Consider the following 22,156-nt stretch of genomic DNA (forward strand, 5'->3'; position numbering starts at 1 on the left):
AATAAGCATCTTTTCAGGAATGTTATGAGCAACCTACTTGGCATCACGAGACGACAGGGAGCATTATAAGAAATATGACAAAGTTAAAGCTGTATCTTTCAGAAAAAGAGATAGAAGAAGCAGGTGATAAAAGAGTCTGATGAACACATTTCACCCTAGTTCTGTATCAGAGGACTACCATTTCACGAACCTGGTTTGCACAGCTTCTGATGCAGTCATCATTATTTTTAGAGAAACTGTGAATTTATATTTATTGTATTGAAAACATCTGGGAATGGAACTCTGATCTATTACTTTCATGACTGTTTTAAACTTCAGGCTGTAATACACCAGCTCAGATTCCTGTTCTCTTGCTTATGCCAGCTCTAATGATGATGTATATAGGTAAAATGGATGAGTTTGATGAAATCTACAACTATGATTTGCAGAAACTGTTTTCAATCAGATCGATGAAATGCCTACTCTCAGCCCACAGCTGCATGTTTGCCAGAATGGGTTAAAGTAAGGAACTTTACCTCTGATTTACTCATTATACAGTTTGAGGCAAGCTCTCCCAGATCTCCATCCTGTGTCATAATCTGTCATTAAAAGGGAAATGAAAGAAGGAAAAATACAGTGTTCAAAGACTGTCACAGTGGTTTCAAAGTCAGCGAGCACTTCATGTGGTCTGAAATTTCCAGACAAAATAAAGACCAAGCTACAAGTTTTAATTAAAGCCGCATATAACAAAAAATAAAATACAGCACAACAGAGCAACTATGTTGAAGGGATCAAAAATCAGGAGTTATGACTTTACACAAGACCTCATACATAGACTTCAGGGTGGGGAACCATTTTTTTTTTTCCCTAAGCTGAACAGTAAATAGTGTTAAAAATGTTCCTTTAGTACTCTTATTTTTGGTTGATTCCAAATAGGGAATACTTGTTGGCATTCAGTAATTTATTGGCCTTACAATATAACAAATTGTTATCTTCAGCGCTAGTGCCAGATGCTTCATTTTTTAAAGTGTGACTTTAACAGAAAATCTCCTATTTTATAGGATACAGAAAAGAGTCAGTGCCCTAGGGAAATGTCCATGTAAGAAGAAATTTCTTGTAACAGCTGCTCTTAGAAATGTTTGACCTTATTTCGACTGTAGGCAAAATTAGGGAACTGTGTAAAACTGGGGGGGGGGGGGGGGGAAATAAAGTATAAAAGGAGTATAGGAAGAAATTAACATTCCAGTCAATAGGATCTTCACTACTTCTCTGTTATTGTGGTTATTAAGATCATCATATTTTAAAATGGACAGTATTTTAATAATCACTTTATCTACAAACCATACATTCTGCTTGGCAACATTATCCTATTCTGAAAGATGAAAATTTAAAAGAAGTTACAGTTTAGGCCCAGAAAAGATATGCAAAATGCTGGAGTTTTTTTAAATAGTCAATGTTTTCCAGAAAAAATCTGTTCTTTATATACTAAAGTATATTTATTAAGAAATCATTTAGTTACACCTGCAGTTTCTCAAAAACTGTGGATTTTCTTAATTAATCTATAATTGTTTAATGTAATTAAGGCTTATTATTTAAAAATGTTACAATATTTACACATTTTGTATTTATTTTGTAAACAATTTTATCAGATTCAGATAAGCACCAGTCTTATGTATAACATTATGAAAAATAAACTGGGTAGACTCCAGCAAATACTTAATTTTCTGTTCAGTATCCAAAAAGGAAGTGGGAAAGACAAGGAAAGATTAAAAAAAAAAAATCCATTTGTATTAAGTTAAAAGAGTACATTTTATTTTCTTGACAATAATGGAAAACTTCTTAAACTAGTTTCCAGTTCAATTAAATATTCACACATGGCGGAACAGGTCACCTACTGATTCTTTTAATAAAAGCAAAATAAGTATAATTTTTTTTTTTGTTTTTTGTTTTTGTTTTTTGTTTTGTGGAATTGACTATGTCCATACTGGATGTGTTGATCATGTTGGAGGTTTCTACAGCAGCTGCTTCTAAATAGTCATTGCCTATTACAGAACACACTAGTGTAGGATTCAAAGAATGGGACTTGTATTCTTGAATCCACTGCTGATCTTCTGGATGTCTTTATGAAGTTACTGCCTCTTGCTATGTTCTCACCACTTCTGCTTACTTTCAACATGAATATATGTATTTCTGTGTGAGGAAGCTCATTAAATTAATAATTTTGTCTAAAATTATGTACTCTGATGCCTAATCTCCTGACTGATGTACAAAGTTCACAGAGATTGGCTAAAATAAACTTCTTTAAACATCTTTTTTGTCTTTAGAAGTAAATTTTATTTGCATCTATTTAGTCCTATTCCACTTCACAATCACTATAAAGAAATAGAAGTAAATATGTGATAACTTTTGGAATTTCTAATATTCAGAATTCTGGGTTACCCTCTAAACTGTAGCTCACAAGGCATTCAAGAAAATTAAAAAGTAATTTTTATCCACAAGCACTATTTCCCTGATATTCTTTTTTTCAAGCTGAAGTTCTGATAGCCCTTCGAATACACCTCCCATATATTTTGTAAATATTCCAGACTATTGTCTTGCATGCCTAGACATGAAGGGAACTGTGCTATTTTCTATCGTTTAAAAGAAATTATGTATTCAGGATACCAGTTAGATGGACAAAAGCCCTACCTTAAACGAATATATATTTTAATATTTTGCAAGAGTGTGTAAAATGCCCCAGTTGTTAAAGTACAAGTAGCTGCTTACAGGCAACTGAACCAAATTTGTTTAACATCTGCAGGTCAGCCTTGCCTCTTGTAGGATGTTGTCACTGTCACCTACTTTTGATTGATTATTCTAGTTCTGGGAATTATTGAGGAAAAATAAAACAGGAAACATGGAAAACAATTATTTAGAATACAGACTTACAGCACACTGAATTGGATGCAGTTCTCTGAATATTGGTATAGTTCAAGCTGATCCTGCATTTGTCCTTACAAATTGAAAAAAAGAAAGTCAGAAAATCTCAACTTGTTTACCGGCATGCTTAACAGAGTCTAACTTCTGTTACCATACTTTCGAGTACAGGAACTTTCTGTTGAACCAGTCTGCTTCAATTACATTGTTAACCAATGCCATGTGGTAGTGATCAGTCAGACTAACCAAAGAAATTAGAAATTTTTTATGCAGTCTTGATTTTCCTGTAAACAACAGTGTGCATGTTTAATTTTTCCAACAAAGGGAAGATGCTCAGTTGTTTCCTAAGCAAAATATATTATATTGTATACATATTAAATATATTAGCATCTGACCAACATGGCTATTTCTCATTTTTCTGATCCTGTCTTCTATTTACTTCTTATAAACAGAAAATTGCATGGGTGATTAATTAGAATTTCTTAAGCAGTATCTCTCTATATATTATTTCCCTAAGCCATCAATTTATTTTCCCTTAGGCAAGGTATATCAAAGGCTTGCACATTAAGTACTGCCTTCAGAAAAAAAAAAAAAAAAAAAAAAAAAAAGAGCAGAAAGGGTAAAATGTCACAAATTTAGAACTTCTGTGGTAGCTTGTATTTTTATGCTTCCAAATGTAAATTTTCCTCATTGATATGACACAGAAGATGTTGCCAAATATGGGAATTTTAATATACTCTTCTTTTAGGAACCATTTTTTGACAGATACCAAGTTGCAGGCAATTTGTCCTTGATGAATCAGCTATATAGGTAACTGATTACCAGACTAAGATATTTCTTTGTGAGTTATTTGCTTCCTGTTATTATCTTTGCAAATGACAGTCAAGTTATTAAAATGACAAGAAGACCTTCTCTGCAGTAAGAGAAGATGTTGCCTTTTAAGGAAAGCAATCTGAAGGTGAGAACTATATGCCTTAAATTGAAAGGTAAAATTCCTATTGATTTAAACAGCAGGAGAATTTCATCATGAATGTGAGAAAAATTTGTCTCACAGGTTATTGAATATATTGAATGCAGTTATGAAGAAATAATAATTCAAACTCTGTGTTAGTTTATCAGGCATACATAATGGAATTTTACTTCTCTATAAATTTTCTCTTTCTGAAGGCTGTATTTGAAATAAATCTCTAGAATATTTTCTCATAAATGTTGTCCATGTACATATCCTCTATGAAGGTCATAAGGGGGTGCAAAATACTGAGTTTTAATAAAAACATCCCTTGTGAAGATGGATTTTTATTAAATAACTTCAAAAAAGAGACTAAGAGAAAAGAAATCAGCAACACTTAGAAAACTAGAAGGCTAGCTAGGTTTGATTCTCTCTTATCAGAGACAAGTATGGCTAGTTGGCTTCAGTAGTCATTATAAAGATGTCAGTCAAATCAGTTTACATTTCAACTGAGCCTTGACAAAAATCACAGGAAAAATCACAAATACAAATTGGTAGAGGAGTGGCTGGAGAGCAGCCCTGCAGAAAGGGATCTGAGGGTGCTGGTCGGCAGCAGGCTGTGTGAGTCAGCGGTGAGCCTTGGCAGCCCAGAGGGCAAACCGCACCCTGGGGTGCATCAAACAGGGTATAACCACCCGGGCAAAAGAGGTGATTGTCCCGCTGTGTTCAGCGTTGGCGCGGCCTCACCTGGAGTGCTGTGTGCAGTTCTGGGCCCCACAAATTAAGAAGGGTGTGAAGGTCCTTGAATGCATCCAAAGGAGGGCAACAAAGCTGGTGAGAGGGCTGGAAGGAGTGTCCTGTGAGGAGGGGCCAAGGACTTTGGGCTTGTCTAGTTTGGAGAAAAGGAGGCTGAGGGGCGACCTCATTGCTCCCTCCAGCTCCCTGGGGAGGGGAAGGGCAGAGGGAGGTGCTGAGCTCTTCTCCCTGGGATCCAGTGACAGGGCACGTGGGAATGGTTCAAACTGCACCAAGGCAGGTTCAGAATGGTCATTAGGAAGCATTTATTTACCGAGAGGGTGGTCAAACACTGGTGATTTAAACTCTGCACTTCTGAGAAGCAGCAAATTTCCATGCATGAAGTGATTAAAATGTCTTTCCTATAAGAAACAGAGTTTTAGTATTTGCAAATGAAGACGAGATCATTTCTGAAAGAAAAAAATGGTAAGCCTGGCATGGTAGAGACCATGTGCATCTACACAAGCAAATGCAAAGTCATGAATGCGGAGCAGGCAGACTGCAAGTTGGAGGAAGCTGTATTGTACCTTCATTATGAGGCGTCAGAGCAAAGCCATTCAGAAGTCCCTGGATCTGTTAGTGTCAATCTGACTGATGATAACCTGACAGCTCTTAGTCTCATGCACAACAGAAGGGAAGCTCTTTTCTATTAATACTTTAATTATTTCTGTGTCATTATCAGTTAGGAGCTGCAGTCACAGATAGGGACAGCCATTGCATTGGATAAACCAGTCATCAGAAAGATGGTTCCCTCCTCAAAGACTTTATCATGTAGATTTAGTAATGATGCTCAGAGGTCATGGTTATAGTTGTATTGAGAAAAGCAATTATCCTCCTATCACTCTATTACTATGAACAAACAGGTTTGCCCCATTTACCAACCTGCAATCCAGGTTAGAAGAAAAGAGAAATCTTTTGCTTCTTTGAGAAGTCACCAAATGAAGCAATGTAATTCCTCCCAAGAGCAAGGGAAAAGTAGAGATGAAATTAGGACCCTATGAGTCATAGCTTGTTCTGTTCTATTTTGGGAGCACAATACCTGTAAGCTACCCTTTATTCAAGGATATTCAGAACTGAAATCTTTGTCTTTTTATCAATCCAAGTCCTTGATGAGAAACAATTGAGAGTCTCGGGCAGAAGATGTGTTTGATTCCTCCTATTCCTGCAGTAAAATAAAATTTACAGGTAGAGAGTGTGATTTTTTTTTTTTTTTTTTTTTGTTTGGTTGTTTTTGGTTTTTTTCACCTCTGGCCAAGAAACAGAAATTCTGATGATACTTCTTTCATAAAAGGAAAATTATACAGAAGTTAAGAAACTTCACAGTCAAATATCCTAAAAGTTTACAGTAACTAAGTCATCTGTACTGAGGGCATAAAGCTTTAATGGGGTACTGCTCCCTAAAAGTTTCTCAACAGAACAAAAGGTTCACTGATTATGTCTTGCTAGGACAAATACAATCCCATCAAAAGTATACGGGTATGAAATTTTTGTCATGATTAATTAGTCTCAATTTCACACTGGTTGTGGGCTAGACAATCTTCTGTATAAAACAAGGTATTATTTGGTACCTTTCTACTCATTTGAAATACTTTTTGATAGAAACTTAATTAGTTATGGATGTGATTATAACACACACGGAGTTAGGTAGCTGCTTACTATTCAAACATAATAATATTTTCACAGCGCACAAATATTTACCATAAGACATTATTTGTTATACATGGAACACAAATGAAACGTGAAGAAGTGTACTTATGATATTGTTTCAAAAATATACCAGAGTCACATACTTAAGTAAAACACAAACTTAGGCTGCATACTTACAGAGATTGGGTTTGAATTTCTCTACATGTCTAAGATCTGATTTTATGCAAATTAACTTTGTAACAGTGAAGAAACCTATGTTCCTTCTGGTTTTATTCTCTTCTCTTAAGTTCTGCTAAAATACAAGCATTTATTTTATCCTTTCCCAGATCCCCAGTGGGGTACTTAGTTTTAGGCAAAATACATAATACAATCCATAAATAGTCTGAGAAATAGAGAAAACAGTAAAAATGGAAAATTCTGAAACCGTTTTTTGCCTGTTATAAGCCTTCCCACTTTTTCCAACAGTAATTTTATTACGTCACATTGCTATACATGCTCTTAATCAATGTAAGCTCTAAATGAACCAGTGCTATTGCAGGAGACCTGGCACTAATGAATGTCAAAAGAACACATTATTTTTATTCCCTAAATGGAAGTCATCATTTTCAATTAGAAAGCAGAAGTGAAAAGATGGAAATTGATGTCCTGTCTCAGCTGCTAGCCTTCACCTGCAGATATCTCGAATGCACTTAACATCCATCACCAAGAAAAGCTTTATTCATTCAATATTCTCAGATACGTTATACAGGCTTTTGGAGCTATTAAAGCAAAAAAATCATTGTCTGTTCGGAAATGGAAGCCCCCAAAACACACAGGGAGCATATTTTTAGCTTTGTATACTGTATATTCCTATAGTGGCTGGTACAGAACAGCTAAGACTTGATAGGATATTCTAATGCAGTAAACATTTTTTGATCCTTCAGTGCCAGTCAGTCTGTGATTGCAAGGAATGACATGGAGGTCTGAAATAATTTGGGAAAAAATGAATCTGTTTTGTGCTGTCTTTCCAAGAGTACATCTCACTGGCTGGTGTAATCATGCAACCAACTCTACAAACCATCGCTCAATGATCCCCTGCTCCCTTGTGAGCAGCATGCTGATATTACCAGCCACCTCACACACACTTTCACCATTCTGGTTTTGTTATCAAGCTCATTTCCAAGGGATGGTTAGATTGAGATACACTTAACATTTTTTTCCTTCTAACTTCTGTATAAAATATTGCAACTCTATGTAATTATGGAGAATTTAATACAAAATGAAAGATTTAACATGCATTTCTTTTAGTCAACCAGAATTCTTATAATACTATTAAAAGTATGCATTTACATTTTTGAGGAAACTATAAAAAACTCTGTTTAAAAACACAGACCATCATGTTGGTGGCTTCTTATGAATTAAAGGGATTGAAACATTGAAATCTTGACCCATTTGAATTGACTAGTAAATTTTTTATTGACTTCAATGCACTTAGAACTTTATCAACAGTTCTTCTACAGTAAGTTACAACATAAGCAATGTATGTATTATCACTATATCATCACATTTCAGCCTGAGGCTCTAAATTAGAGTTGTTAAAGTTTAAGAATTTAAAAAATATTGTGAAAATATTTTACATCCATATTAAGACAGTTTTAGGTTACATGTGGACTCTTCCTTCTCCCTTATGTTGTTCAATTACATAAAAACATTCCAAACCTTTTATCCTTTTGACTGACATGAAGTCAAATGTAAAGTTTCAGATTTCAATGAATAAAATCTTTATGATCCAAGCTGACAAGAGAACTGACATATATTGTGTAAAAATTTTAAAAATATGAAAGAAGTGAGAAATGGACATTATGAGCCATATCCACTAGAATCCTTATGATTTATCCCATCACAGGATCTAGCCTGTGGATATAAATAGCTTTATAAAAGAAGTTCAATATTCTGACTGACTTGGTTCTCCAGAATACGAAGAAAAAGAAAACACTGAAGAAGTCCTGCCTTTCCACTCAAAGTTTTCTTGCACAGATTCAAGAATGTTTCGGATTTTGCACAGTCTCTTTCCACTATTCTTTCATTTCTCTTGTGGATATTATAATTCCTTAACTGCTAAAATTTCACATAATTTATGCTTCTGTAAGAGTTTTTATCACTATTTACGAGGTATAGGCAAATGAAAATATGAAGCAAACCTAAGCAGCATCTGATTTCAATAAGAGCTTTAATAAGAAACTTGACAGCTGCCAGTAAGCCTTTACAAAACATAGCTGGAAATGGGCTTTCATGCAAGTTGCTAAGAGCAACTGGTCACTTTCATATGCAAGCTCAGCTCTACATGACTTATGGTATACATTCCAGTTTGTGCTGTGTTGTGGCTTTCAACTTCTTTTAGATTTCCCTAAACTGCAATCATTAATCAGAATAACTCCTGCAAAAACGAATATTAGTTGCATAGGGAAGACAACGAACAAATTGTCCTGCACAACTGCCTGCTGGCCCTTAGACAAGTGTGAAAGAAAGGTCAACTGGATAATTTATTAAAAGGCATTAATTTCTGCAAGATTAGATTTTTGAGAGAAAATGCAGAGCAGGCCAGCACATCCTTGGAAGCATGAACAACCGGTAACTTTTTCTCCCCTCAGAATATATACTGAAATTCTGTAGTTGTGAGAACAACAACTGTAACTCCAGATTGAAATAGATTTGTCAATAACAAAGATGAAATGGAAGGTTTTATAGCAAGACTGTTTTTTGGTTTAGTTTGGTTTGTTGTTGTTGTTTTTTTTTTTTTTCCTGAAATACCACACACTGTATTAGTTGTTGAAGGAAATTTGAACTTCACTTGAACTTTAAAATCACCTTTTTTTACCATCGTTTTACAGTGACAGTTGTTTATTAATCTTGGGTTATTTCAATAGCTTATTATACTTCTTTTATCACCAATTAAGACAATGACAGTAGAGCAATCCTTTCAGGTTTATACCAGATTATCACTGTCATTGAGTTAATTTCTGAATTTTGTAATAGTAACATAAAATCCATGAGTTAAATACAATAAATGAACAATAGGTGCCAGGCTATAGTCCAAGTTTTTAATTCACTCAGCCTACCTTACAAACATCTGCAAAGACGGAATTTGACTCTAACCTTGATCTCTTCTTGCAAACTTTTAGGAGAATTCTCTACTCAGTACTAACGAATTGAAACTACACTAAAATATAGTTCCAGTCTAAAAATAAAAAAAAAAGTACTAATATGGTTAAGACTTGCTTCTTTTAAAGTACAAATTTTCACTATTTTTTTTGTCTGTAAATTTTGGAATAATAATTCTTGTTTTTTTTCAAATCTTTTTGAAAGGCATATTACTAGTATGGAATTATTACTGCTCAAACAAGTATAAAACCATGAAGTTTCAAGGAAGGAATTAGGAATTCACAGAAAAATATGGATAAATCATCTCAAAGCATGATATTTAAAAAATAAATGACACACAGCAGGAAAGTCTTACTTGTCAGTGCTATTTCAGAGAAAAAGATTTAAATTATTGAATTAATAAATAAATATTTACTATGAAAAAACTGTCACATTTTCATAGTCACATTCCAATTCATAACAGTTTTAAAACAATCTAGATAGAATCACACTTACCTTGTTGTTGTCAGAAATGTTCAAGTGATGACTGCTGTGCTTCCACATGTATGCAGTACTAGGAAATGTAAACTAAGTAAACTAGAACTACCTCATAGCATGTTAAGTGCCAATAGGTCACTGATTAATATAAATATTTTAGAGTAGCAATCATGACATTAGGAATTCCAAATCTCAAAGTAAAAAATTGGGAATACAGATTCAACATTTCTTTACATAAGATACAGAAAAAATGTCCTTTATATTTTATAAAAAAATGTCTTTTGTATAAACTGATTAAATATATATATATATATATATATATATATATATATATATATATATATATATATATATATATATATGTTACATGAATTATATAAAAAATTCACCCTAATACTAAAATACATCATGAAAATATAATTTTGGCCATCAGTCAATGTGACAACAATTTACTTATACATACACATTTTATCATGTTCAGAAATCTTAACAAGTTTTCAATTACATAAATATACACTTCAAAAAAAGGTGTCTAAGTATTTGTGTTTCAAATGACTTACAGAGATTTAAATGAGTTATATTTATTATACAAGCATGTTTAATATTTTCACTGTAGTTTATTTGCACAGACACCCCATAGAATGTTTTAAAAAAATAGCTTTTTAGTTTGTAAGACTCTATATGAGTTTATCTCATTTTCAAAACTGCACGTAACACACACATAAATAGACGCAGCATTTTGTGCATTTGATTCTTCCTTTGGAAGTAGATAATGAATGAGATCAGATTGGTTTTAAAAAATATAAACATTTTATTGTGTTTCCTTCACATATTTATGATAGAGATATAGAAGTCCTCACTGCCGTTCATTTAAAGTTCAGGTACTCTATCCATATTTGAACATCAATATAAAAAGTAGTCTCAAAAAGATACAGAACGTCTAACCATTACTCATAATTTCTGAAGTTGTTTATCAAATCAGGACACACTTTTTGCACTGCCCAAATACCAGCATAAGCTCAAAAAACAAACCTCTATTTCTTTCACACACAGTAGGGACAAACTTGCTAAAAGAATATATTATAAACCTTAGTTAACATAAAATGTTCTTAAAGAAAGTATGTTCAGAGTGATGAACAAGCATCAGCTTACTCAATGAATTACAGAAACTCAGTGAATTACCTAAAAATCACATCTTTTTTTACTTTACTTACATTGTCCTGTAGCTTTTTGTTTTGTTTGACTATATAAGCTATGATAAAAATTATTTTTTCAGAGCATGCTTTCCTAGCTTAGTCAGACAAGTCAATCTATCAAGTCTGGAGTAAGCAGATTTTTAGGTAAGAGGAATTCTGTCAAAAGGTTCTTGCTAAATTCCAGTTTTGTCGATGACATTTTAAGAATGTCCATAATTGCCCCTGAATACAGAATTTTATAGAAGTTATCTAAGCTTGTTTGGAGTTCAGACACTATAAAAGTAAGCCATATGAGAACATAACAATCTATTCAGTGCATTCATGATTGTAAGGCACAGACACAGCGGTACCATCTATTCACTCTATGAAAGGAATGTAATGTTAGAAATGCTATGAAAGTACACAAAGCTTCTGATGACACTGTAACTTATGTAATTGTCACTGCTGATTGTTGAAACAAAAGAGGTAGTGATATGACAGTCCAAAACCAATGGGATATGGATGGAGTTTATCAGCTCTATTTGAACAAATACAATTTTTGTGAGTTAACAATAGATTTGAAATAAGAGAAAAAGAGAAAAAATGTATGGAAAAAAGCAATGGAATTAACACTTACATGTCATTGCTGGGAATTCAGGAGTTACACTGAAGTAGAAAATCAGATATGACATCTGACATTGGCTGATAAATTTATTGACCAACTAAAAAGACAGGCCAGGGACAAAACCGGCCAGGAAATCTTCTGCATGAAGCTTAGAAATGTAGGTGAGACAACGTAATGAAGTTTGCATTGGCTTCTGAAATGCAAACAGTCACTATACACTAAACTGAGCTTAAAAGACCCCAAACTCCTGTCTTGTGTAAGCATGGAACTGTGATTTATTTAGCACACTACAGCTCCTGGGTCATTCCCATGTGTACTAATCTACCTCTGGCCTTTTCTGCCAGGAGATCACCTTTAAGTTTCCTGTGCTATTGGAATCTCCCACACTAGAGGCAGAGGGCTGTCTGGAGGCACAAAGGGAACAGACATCTGCATGTCTGAATTTAAACTACAGTCATTCTGTACAACAATTACACTAGGGAAGATAAAATTTGATGCATTGTAAACTATTGTACACTGACAATATGAAAGAATCTGGCTCGCAAGGTCAGATACTACTTATTTGCTTTGATTACTGCAGAATACAAGAATAGAATAGAATAGAATAGAATAGAATAGAATAGAATAGAATAGAATAGAAATAGAATAGAATAGAATAGAATAGAATAGAATAGAATAGAATAGAATAGAATAGAATAGAATAGAATAGAATAGAATAGAATAGAATAGAATAGAATAGAATAGAATAGAATAGAATAGAATAGAATAGAATAGAATAGAATAGAATAGAACAGAACAGAATAGAATAGAATCTGACATAGAATCATAGGATGATGGAATCATAGAATGGTTTGTGTTGGAAGGGACTTTAAAGATCACCTAGTGGCAGGGACACCTTTCCCCAGCCCAGGGTGCTCCCAGCCCCGTCCAACCTGGCCTTGAACACTCCCAGGGAGGGGGAAGCCACAACCACTCTGGGCAACCTGTTCCTGTGCCTCACCACCCTCACAGTAAAGAATTTCTTCCTTAAACCTAATTTAAATTTACCCTTTTCCAGTTGAAATCCATTACCCCTCACCCTATCACTATATGCCCTTGTAAAAAGTCCCTCCCCATCTCTCCTGTAGGCCCCCTTTAGGTACTGGAAGGCCGCTATAAGGTCTCCCTGGAACCTTCTCTTCTCCAGACTGAACAACCCCAACTCTCTCAGCCTGCCCTCATAGGGGAGATGCTCCACCCCCCTGATCATCTTTGTGGCCCTCCTCTGGATCCACTCAAGCAGGCCCATGTCCTTCTTATCTTGGGGGCCCCAGAGCTGGACACAGCACTCCAGGCGAGGTCTCACAAGAGCAGAGGAGGAGAATCCCCTCCCTTGACTTGCTTGCCACACTTCTCTTGATGCAGTCCAGGTTGGCTTTCTGAGCTGCAAGAGCACAGTGTTGTCTTGTAATTTTTTCATCTACTACTACCCCCAAGTCCTTCTCCATAGGGCCGCTCTCAATCTACTCATCACCCAGTCTGTGTTTGTGCTTGGGATTGCCCCAACACATGCTCAGGACCTTGCACTTGTCCTTGTAGAGCTTCATGAATGGAATGGAATGGAATGGAATGGAATGGAATGGAATGGAATGGAATGGAATGGAATGGAATGGAATGGAATGGAATGGAATAGAATAGAATAGAATAGAATAGAATAGAATAGAATAGAATAGAATAGAATAGAATAGAATAGAATAGAATAGAATAGAATAGAATAGAATAGAATAGAATAGAATAGAATAGAATAGAATAGAATAGAATAGAATAGAATAGGAGTTCAGTTGGAAGGGATCTACAATGGTCAGTGAAATGCTAAACAGTTCATTTACAACATACACGGTTTCAGTGCATTGATGTTTTAGCTTGCAAACGAGACACTTGGTGAAATAAAGAAACCTAAGGTTCTCAGTAGCTTGCAGAAGTACTGAGCCTCCTTATAAACTGAATGCTGATTTATATTACATTGCCAAATATGAACAGCTTTAAAGAGCTATAATTTCATGTGGCAAAAATTTCTACTAAAAAGAAGTCCAGCCTTTTCAGACAGAGTACCTAAAATGGATGCTTATTGCCAAAAAGGGAGATAGATAAGAAAGAGAATATCCTTATCTGCATGATTTGGACTTTTAAGAGGAAGAAAATGTTATATTGCAAGTGGTCTTGGAAATGCTAAGTCAGTTTTAATATTTTGAACTCTGAGTGCATCTCATTTACTGCAATAGATGTTTCATTTAATGTTGGCTTCCAAAATACCTGATTCATATTTCTAGAATTCATCTCAGGTTTTGCCTTTAATAGCTCACACAAGAACACCAAGTTCCTATTTAAATATGATAATTTTTTTGAATATTGCTCAAAACTTTTTTCTTCAAAGTGTGTAACACCATGATTGAATTTAACTGCATTTAAAATTGTGCTAGGGCTTTGGGTCTTTGGTTTTATTGTTTTGTTTGGGTTTTTTTTGAGGGAGGGTGATTTGTCAGATTTATTTTTTACTGTTACACAAGCTAAACAGGGATTCAGCATATTGAAGTCTCACCATGAGACAGACAATTCGGGTCATGTAACTGTAAAAGAATAATAAACTTGGATCCCACTTCTGTATTTTTCCTGACAAAGTAATCCTAAAAAAAGGCACTACAACAGTGTTTATAGCTAGGTTGGATAGATGTTACTTCTTCTTAAAGCACATCCATGAATACTAAAAATGCAGATAATGAAAAGGAATTGAGCAGTTTCTAGACTGAATTAGGTCATTCAAACCTTCACAATTTCTGTAATTCTAGAACATTCTTTGAATTAGGATATCTATTTTGCTTAATCCACCCACTGCTGAATTTCCATTATTGCAGTTAAATAATTCCTTAAATACTTTTGGAATTTTGAAAATTCAAGTCAACTGTTGAGTAACTTAAACTTATTATAAAAATACTGTCATCCTACGTAGTGTTCAAAGCATAGCGTGGGGTTGGGGAGACAGTGGGATTTAGCACTTCTATGTGTTACAGTATTGAATTTATCAAGATATAGAAGCACTGCCCTGTACTGGGACAAGCTAGCAATCTCCTCTAGTTCCAGCATGCATTTCCGAAATCCAGGCTTTCTTAAACATATATAATCACCATTATCAACTTGTTCCCGGGATCTCAAACTGGGATTTGTTCCTGCAGTTTAAACCTCAGGAAGCTGATGCTAGCAGCTGCAGCAGCAGCAGCAGTTGCCTCCTGTTGAGAGCACTGCTAGGGTTGCCAGGTCCCCAGGGGATGTCCAAGGGGGTTTCTGGGACCTCAGCACCCTTGGGCTGCTGGTGGGGGAGGCACCAGCCAGCTTGAAACAGGTCTCACAAGAGGGGTGGGCAAGAGTGGGGCAGTGCCAGCGGTCCCTGGGGCCAGTTCAAACCATAGGAAGCAACATATGACCAGCCCATGGGGAACACCAGCCACTGGGACCACTGTGAACAGGCTGTGAGAACAGGGGCAGCGTTGGCTGTGAGCAGCATCAGCAGTTTGTGCAGCAGCTCTCGAAGGCAGGGTGCGTGGGTAGTGCTGCCCACTCTGACAGTGATCGGGCTGCTGCCTGCTATGCAGGGATTCATTTGACCAAGGCAGGCAAGAGCCTCTTCTCCAACAAGCTGGCCAGATTATAGGGAGAGCTTTAAACTAGATTTAGCAGGGGAAGGGGATGGAGTTTGGGGTAACAGAGAAGAGCTGGGGGCTGCTGATATATTAGGAACCAACAGGGAAACATCTATGAAATAGCCCAAAAGAATTAGGGCATTTTCCTCTAAAAAGTTGATATAGTCAATAGTCTGACTGACGTGTCTCTATACCAATGCATGCAGCATGAGTACTAAAGAAAAGGAGCTGGAAGCCACTGTGCAGCTAGAAAGCTATGATCTAATCACCGTCACTGAAATGTGGTGGGACAAATCACATGGATGGAGCACTGCAGTCAATGGCTATAAACTGTTCAGAAAAGCCAGTCAAAGAAGGAGAGGTGGTGGTTTGGCATTACCCTCTGTATAAAAAAATGGATCGACTGTACACAGTCATCTTTGAAAAACAGCTGTGAACAGGTTGAGAGCGTGTGAGTGAAAATCAGAAGGCAAGCCAACAAAGGAAACCTCATGGCTGGTGTTTATACAGGACTCTCAATCAAGGGGTAGATGTTGATTACGTGTTCTTACTTCAATACAGGAAGCATCACACTTGCAGGCTCTGATCCTGATGGGGAGTTTCAATTACCCTGACATCTGCTGGAAGATCAGCACAGCAAGCTGTAAGCAGTTCAGAAGACTCTCAGAGTGTGTTGAGTATAATTTCTTAATCCAGGTGAAAGACAGCCCAACCAGAGGAGAAGCGTTACTGGACTTGTTGTTTACCAATACAGATAAACTAATAAGAGCTGTCAAGATTGCTGGCAGCCTGGGCTGCAGTGATCATGTCCTGGTGGAATTCACAATCTTGAGGGATAGGGGCCAGGTGAAAAGTAGGGTCAGCATCCTGAATTTTAGGAGAGCAAACTTTCAGTCGTTTAAGGAACAGTAGATGGGAGACCCTGGGAAACTGCCCTCAGGGATAAAGGAGCAGAAAAGAGCTGGCAGATCTTTAAGGTTCATTTTTCTTAGCAAGAGCTCTTGATTCTCGTGTGTAAGAAATTGGTCAAGGAAGGCAGGAGATTGTCAGGGCTTAGTAAAGGTCTCTTGGTCAAACTAAAGTGTAAGAAGGAAATGCACAGGCAGTGGAACAAGGACATGTAAAGAAGGACGTGGGAAGAACATAAGGATGCTGTCTGCGTGTATACAGATGGGATCAGGAAAGCTAAGGCACAGTTGGAGCTGAATTTGGCAAGGAATGTGAATGGTAAGAAGGGCTTCTATAGGTATGTTGCTCAGAGAAGGAAGATGTACTCCCTCTAATAAAAAAGGCAGGAGAACTAGTGAAAACCAGCATGGAGAAGTCTGAAGTACTCAATATATTTTTTTTTCCCCTCAGTTTTCACTAGTAACCTCTCTTTCCACATCTGTCAAATCCCTGAAGCTCAAGGCAGAAACTGGGGGAATGGAGTCCTTCTCATGGTAGGAGAAAATCAGGTTTGAGACCACCTAAGGAACCTGAATATACACAAGTCCATGGGACTCAGTAAGATGCATCCGAGGGTTTTGAGGGAAATAGCAGATGTAGTCACTAAGCCACTTCCCATCATACTCGAAAAGTCATGGCAGTCAGAGGAAGTCCCTAATGACTGAAGAGATATCACATCCATTTTTAAAAAGAGTAATAAGGAGGACGCTGGGAACTACTGATCAGTCATCATTGAACAGAACCTCATGAAAATGATATTGAAACATGTGGAAGACAGAGATGTGATTAGAGACAGCAACATAGCTTCACTAAGGGCAAATCGTGCCTAGCTAATATGGTGGTCTTCTATGATGAAGTGACTGCATCAGTAGACAAGAAAAGAGCAATTGATGTTATCTGCCTGGATGTTTTTAAGGCATTTGATACAGTGCCCTATAACATTCTTGCTGCTAAATTGGAGAGATACGAGTTGATGGATGGACTGTTAGACAGATAAGGAACCGGCTGGATGGCCATCTCTTCATGAGTTACTGTCAACAGCTCAATCTCCAAGTGAAAACTAGTAAGTAGTGGTGTCCCTCAAAGGTCCATACTGGGACCAATACTACTTAATGTCTTCATTGCTGACACAGAGAGTGGCATTGAGTGCACCGTCAGCAAGTCTGCAGACAACACGAAGACGAGTAGTGCACTTGATGTGCTAGGGGGAAAGGATGCCATCCAGAGTGACCTTGACAGCCTTGAGATGTTCAGCAAAGCCAAGTACAAGGTCCTACACCTGTGTTGGGGCAATCACCAGTATGAATACAGACAGAGGTATAAGTGGATTGAGAGCTGCCCTGCAGAGAAGGGCTTGGGGGTACTGGTGGATGAAAGAATTGGACATGACCTAGCAATATGTACTCACAGTCTAGAAATCCAATTGTATCCTGGGCTGCATCAAGAGAAGTGTGGCCAGCATGTTGAGGGAGGGGATTCTGCCCCTCTACTCTGCTCTGGTGAGACTAGAAGTACCACATCCAGTTCTGGGGTCCCCAGCACTAGAAAGACATGGATCTGTTAGAATGGGTCCAGACAAGGGTCTCGAAAATGATCAGAAGTCTGAAACACCTATATTATGAAGAAAGGCTGGGATGAGGTTCTTCAGCCTGGGGAAGAGTAGGGTCCTGGGAGATCCTGTTGCAGCCTTTCAATATTTAAAGGGGACTTACAAGAAAGGTGGAGAGCCTTTTTGCCAGGGCCTGTAGTGACAGGACAAGGGGCAATGGTTTTAAACTGCGAGTGGGTAGGTTTAGATTGGACTTAAGAAATTTTTATGATGAGGGTGGTGAAGCACTGGAACAGGTTGCCCAGAGAAGCTGTGGCTGCCCCCTCCCTGGGAGTGTTCAAGGCCAGGTTGGATGGGGCTTTGAGCCACTTGGTCTAGTGGAAGGTGTCCCTGCCCATGGCAGGGGGCTTGGACTGGATAATCTTGGAAGGTCCCTTCCAACCCAAAACTTTCTATGTTTCTATTTTTCAGGCTAATATCATCCAATGACTTTCTATGCAGTCCTAAAAGATTTTCTTTCTACTGTTGTTAATGGCACAATATAGACTGAAAGGAAAATAATTTAATGTGCCTCAAGAACAGAACTAACATTTATGGTACATATAACATCCAGTACTCAGGTCTATTTAAGTGATAATTTTTCAGAGGAAGGAAATATATATATATATATGTGTATATATATATGTGTGTATATATATATATGTATATAAAAGGTCTTCAGTAACTCATTATTGAGATCAATTTAATGCATATTCCTCCATCACAGGATAACAGTGATAGAATTACACATCTCTGTCATTAAAATCAGGTTTGTATGTGTCCTTTTATGTATAAACTTATAAAAAACTTACAAATCAAATACAACAGAAAACCAACAGGTTTACAGAAATAAATATATCTTTCAAAAAGAATATAATCCATACTAGAAGAAATGTATACAAATATTTTCAATCTTCAAATTGTACATCATAATTATTATACTACTCTTTAAAATTTAAAGAACAATCATGTTTGTTTTACGTATGGTTGTTTACCTGAAGAAATTTGTGTTTTCTCTTTATTTTTTTTTTACTTATGAAGCAAGTCAAAAATATACTTTGTTTAACAACAACAATTTTTTTTTTTTTTAAGACTCTTGAGTTCTCCACTTATATTTTTACCTTCATTTTTTCCTCTTTTTTTTTTTTTTTTTATTGGGGGTGGGGAGGTGTTTCTGAGCACCAAAATTGCATGCATGTACCGAAATATCTTTTAATGTTTCTGGCTTTATGTTTAAATCTGTTTCTATCATAAAGAAATATGTTCTTTTGTATTTAAACAAGAGTCAAAATCAGGGAAAAGAAAAAAATTCTCAGTAGTCTGATGAGCTAAAACACTGTTGAAACACATTAACCACATTAATAGATAACTCAGCAAAAGAAGTTTCCTGTGTTCCAAAATAATAAAGGCCAAGGATATAGATCAGATTTGCTACTAAGGAAAACAAGATAAAAAAATATTTGTAAAAATAATTCTAAATCAAAAAAACACATAAACAAAATTATACCTTACCTTGTGTATTTAAAATACTGGAAATATAAGCATTTCAGCAGACTATATGTTATTCCATACAAACTATTTGTTTTTTCATTAAGATAAAAAATATTTCTAATCTTTGTTACCATAAGCAAATTTTTAGCTTAGTTCTCTATGGAAAGTAGAATTTCTATAAATAAACATTCATTTGAAGAAAAGCCTGGTAAATAAAAACATTCAGGAGCTGGAAGTACAGAGAACGCAGAAAAGATTTTTGGTCTATTGTCATGGATCTAAGGTTATTTTGATATTCAGTCTAATGCTGACAGAGGAATATTTATAATGTCAATAAGGTGCAGCTCATGTTCTGTTTTAAAGACGTAAGTATTAATTTCACTCATAATTCATGTGTTATGGACTTCCTTATATTTAGGAAGATAATATTACATTACTCCTTGAAATTCTTTGACTTCATATTAGCTGCAACATAAATTCTATCAGTGTATATAGCCCATTTTGTCCATATTACCTCTACATCTTCTGCCCTAAAAACCAACTTGCACACAAAAATAATAAATGCAGATAATAGTAATATTTTCCCTATTCCTACCGTTACCAACTATTTTGAAAATGGTGAGTACTTTTTTGTTTGTTTGTTTGTTTGTTTTTTTTATTTTTCCTACATGGAATTGAGAAGATTTTAATAAGAAAAAGATACAAGTCCTCAAAACTTGTTAACCACTGAACCAAAAGCAAATGTGACCTGATGACAAATTTAACATAAAGCACCACTAACACCATTATAAATATCCAGTCATTTTTGTCTAAAGTGGCTGTCAAAAAGAATGTAGCCTAGCCCAGTTTCCATAAAATATTGAACAGAATTCAAAATCCACCGGCAAAAATGTTCTGTTTTAAAAATAAAACCGGTCCAAGTATCTATATCAATCAATAGATAAGTTAAGCAATCAAATATTTCTATGCAACTGGTGGTGAAGAAAAGAGTCACTTACCTAAAACCCCCAGCCTGTAATTGAGAGTGACAACAATGACATTTCCATAACTTGCGAGAATGCTGCCATCAATCATATTGCCAGTACCCTCCATGTAAGATCCACCATGGATGTAGACCATAACGGGTTTCTTGCTGTTTTGATCATGAATGTCTGAAAAAATTCAAGTAAGGAAAATATAATACAGTAATAAAAAGTAAGAAAATATGGCATTAGAAATTTATAACAGTGCTAAAAATATTCTTAATTATTTCCTATGTTTTCAATGTAATCACCACCACTTTTATCAGCTAGCTTACACAGTTCAGGGTCATCCTACAAGCCTAATACCTATGGTTTAAATATTTCTATTGGTAACTTCAAAAACTATTTCCCCTGAAATGTTCTCAGAACACTTGTAATACCTTCAATATTAAAAGTAATTTAATTTGAATATAAACATCTAAAATCCTAAAGAGAAAAAACACATTATGAAATAATCTTGTCTTTTTTAGGATATTCTGACTCAAGTATATGCCAATTTAGTAATATCTAATACATCTAATAATAAAATTACAATAACGATCCATACTTTCCCATTCCTCACTGAGAAATAATTGTTGAAATCATATTCCCAATAGTTCAGTAAAAGATAATATCACAAAATCAAATTTTCTGGTAGAAGTAAACATGCTAAACTGTTCCATCTTTCTAGAAAGTTAACAAACAAAAAGAATTTATGGGAATTCACAGATCAGATTTTTTTAATTTAAATCAAACTATTTCTTTCATGTTGTACTTTTCCTTGTCATGGTACCTAAGCTCTAAAGAACAGCCTTGAATTAATGCACCTTAATGGTATGGCTGATCTTTTGTATATGCAGAAAAGCTCTTGACTACTTTCAAAAAGGTAAACAGCTGGGTCTTTATTTCTAAAAGAAAGTTACATGAAATTGATAGGAATATTTTCATACTTCAGAGTAAGTTATAAAGATCCACTAATCAATGATTTGGGATATATTTAGGACTGGATTCATTTCTCTTCCTCTAATAACCAAAAACTTAAGCTCCTGATCCCAGAGATGGTTCAGACTACCTAAATTAGGAACTTTTGTTCTCTACAGAAACAGTGGGAACAAGGGCTAAACTCCTTTAAAAAACAGAGGGCAAGTCAGCAAGTTGCTGTTAGATATACACACTTTTTATAAATAATTCACTGTATCTGCACATGGAATAGAAGCACTTCTTTCAATTGTACAGTACAACATACAAGAGAAAGCAGAGTCTCTTACTATTCCATTAGGATTTTTTTTTTCAAAACCCCCCCCCAAAAAAACAACAGTAACAAAAAAAAACAGTGTTCTTTTGGCTAGGATAGGCATATATTGAACAGTGACAAAAGGAAGTGCAGGAAGACAAAGCTGAGCTAAATACCTAGAGGTAGGGAACCTGGGTTTGAAAGTATTCCACAACTCTTCCCTCTCTTCAGGTTTTTTAGGAAATACTCTAAGATACCAAAAATGTGATCAACAATAAGGTACCACATACATCATATTCTGCATATGTGGAACTAATTTGAGAATATTTAAAGGTAAATTTTGACTGGTAATATTCCTACGACCCACTTTTACCTTTCTCATGTGTATGCACTACCTTAAATATCAAAAATTGTCATCTGAGTGCTAGTAATGTATGGTCAGGCTCCAATGTACACCTGTCTAGCTGTCAGAATTTAAGGCTTGTCATAGAATCCGCCTTCTTTACATAAAAAGTT

General features: G+C 35.7%; 1 protein-coding gene across 4 annotated transcripts in view; it reads right to left on the reverse strand.

Moving 5' to 3' along the window:
- Nucleotides 1-22,156, reverse strand: part of NLGN4X (neuroligin 4 X-linked) — a 188,176-nt gene that overhangs the window by 62,586 nt on the left and 103,434 nt on the right. For all 4 annotated transcript variants that reach the window (XM_042788530.1, XM_042788531.1, XM_032994850.2 and 1 more), the window contains one exon: nt 20,404-20,556. In XM_042788530.1, coding sequence (XP_042644464.1) covers nt 20,404-20,556 — 153 coding nt within the window. The remainder of the gene's footprint in view (nt 1-20,403; nt 20,557-22,156) is intronic.

This window comes from Tyto alba, unplaced genomic scaffold (genome assembly GCF_018691265.1).
Source record: "Tyto alba isolate M040663 unplaced genomic scaffold, T.alba_DEE_v4.0 Super-Scaffold_14, whole genome shotgun sequence".
NCBI lineage: Eukaryota > Metazoa > Chordata > Aves > Strigiformes > Tytonidae > Tyto > Tyto alba.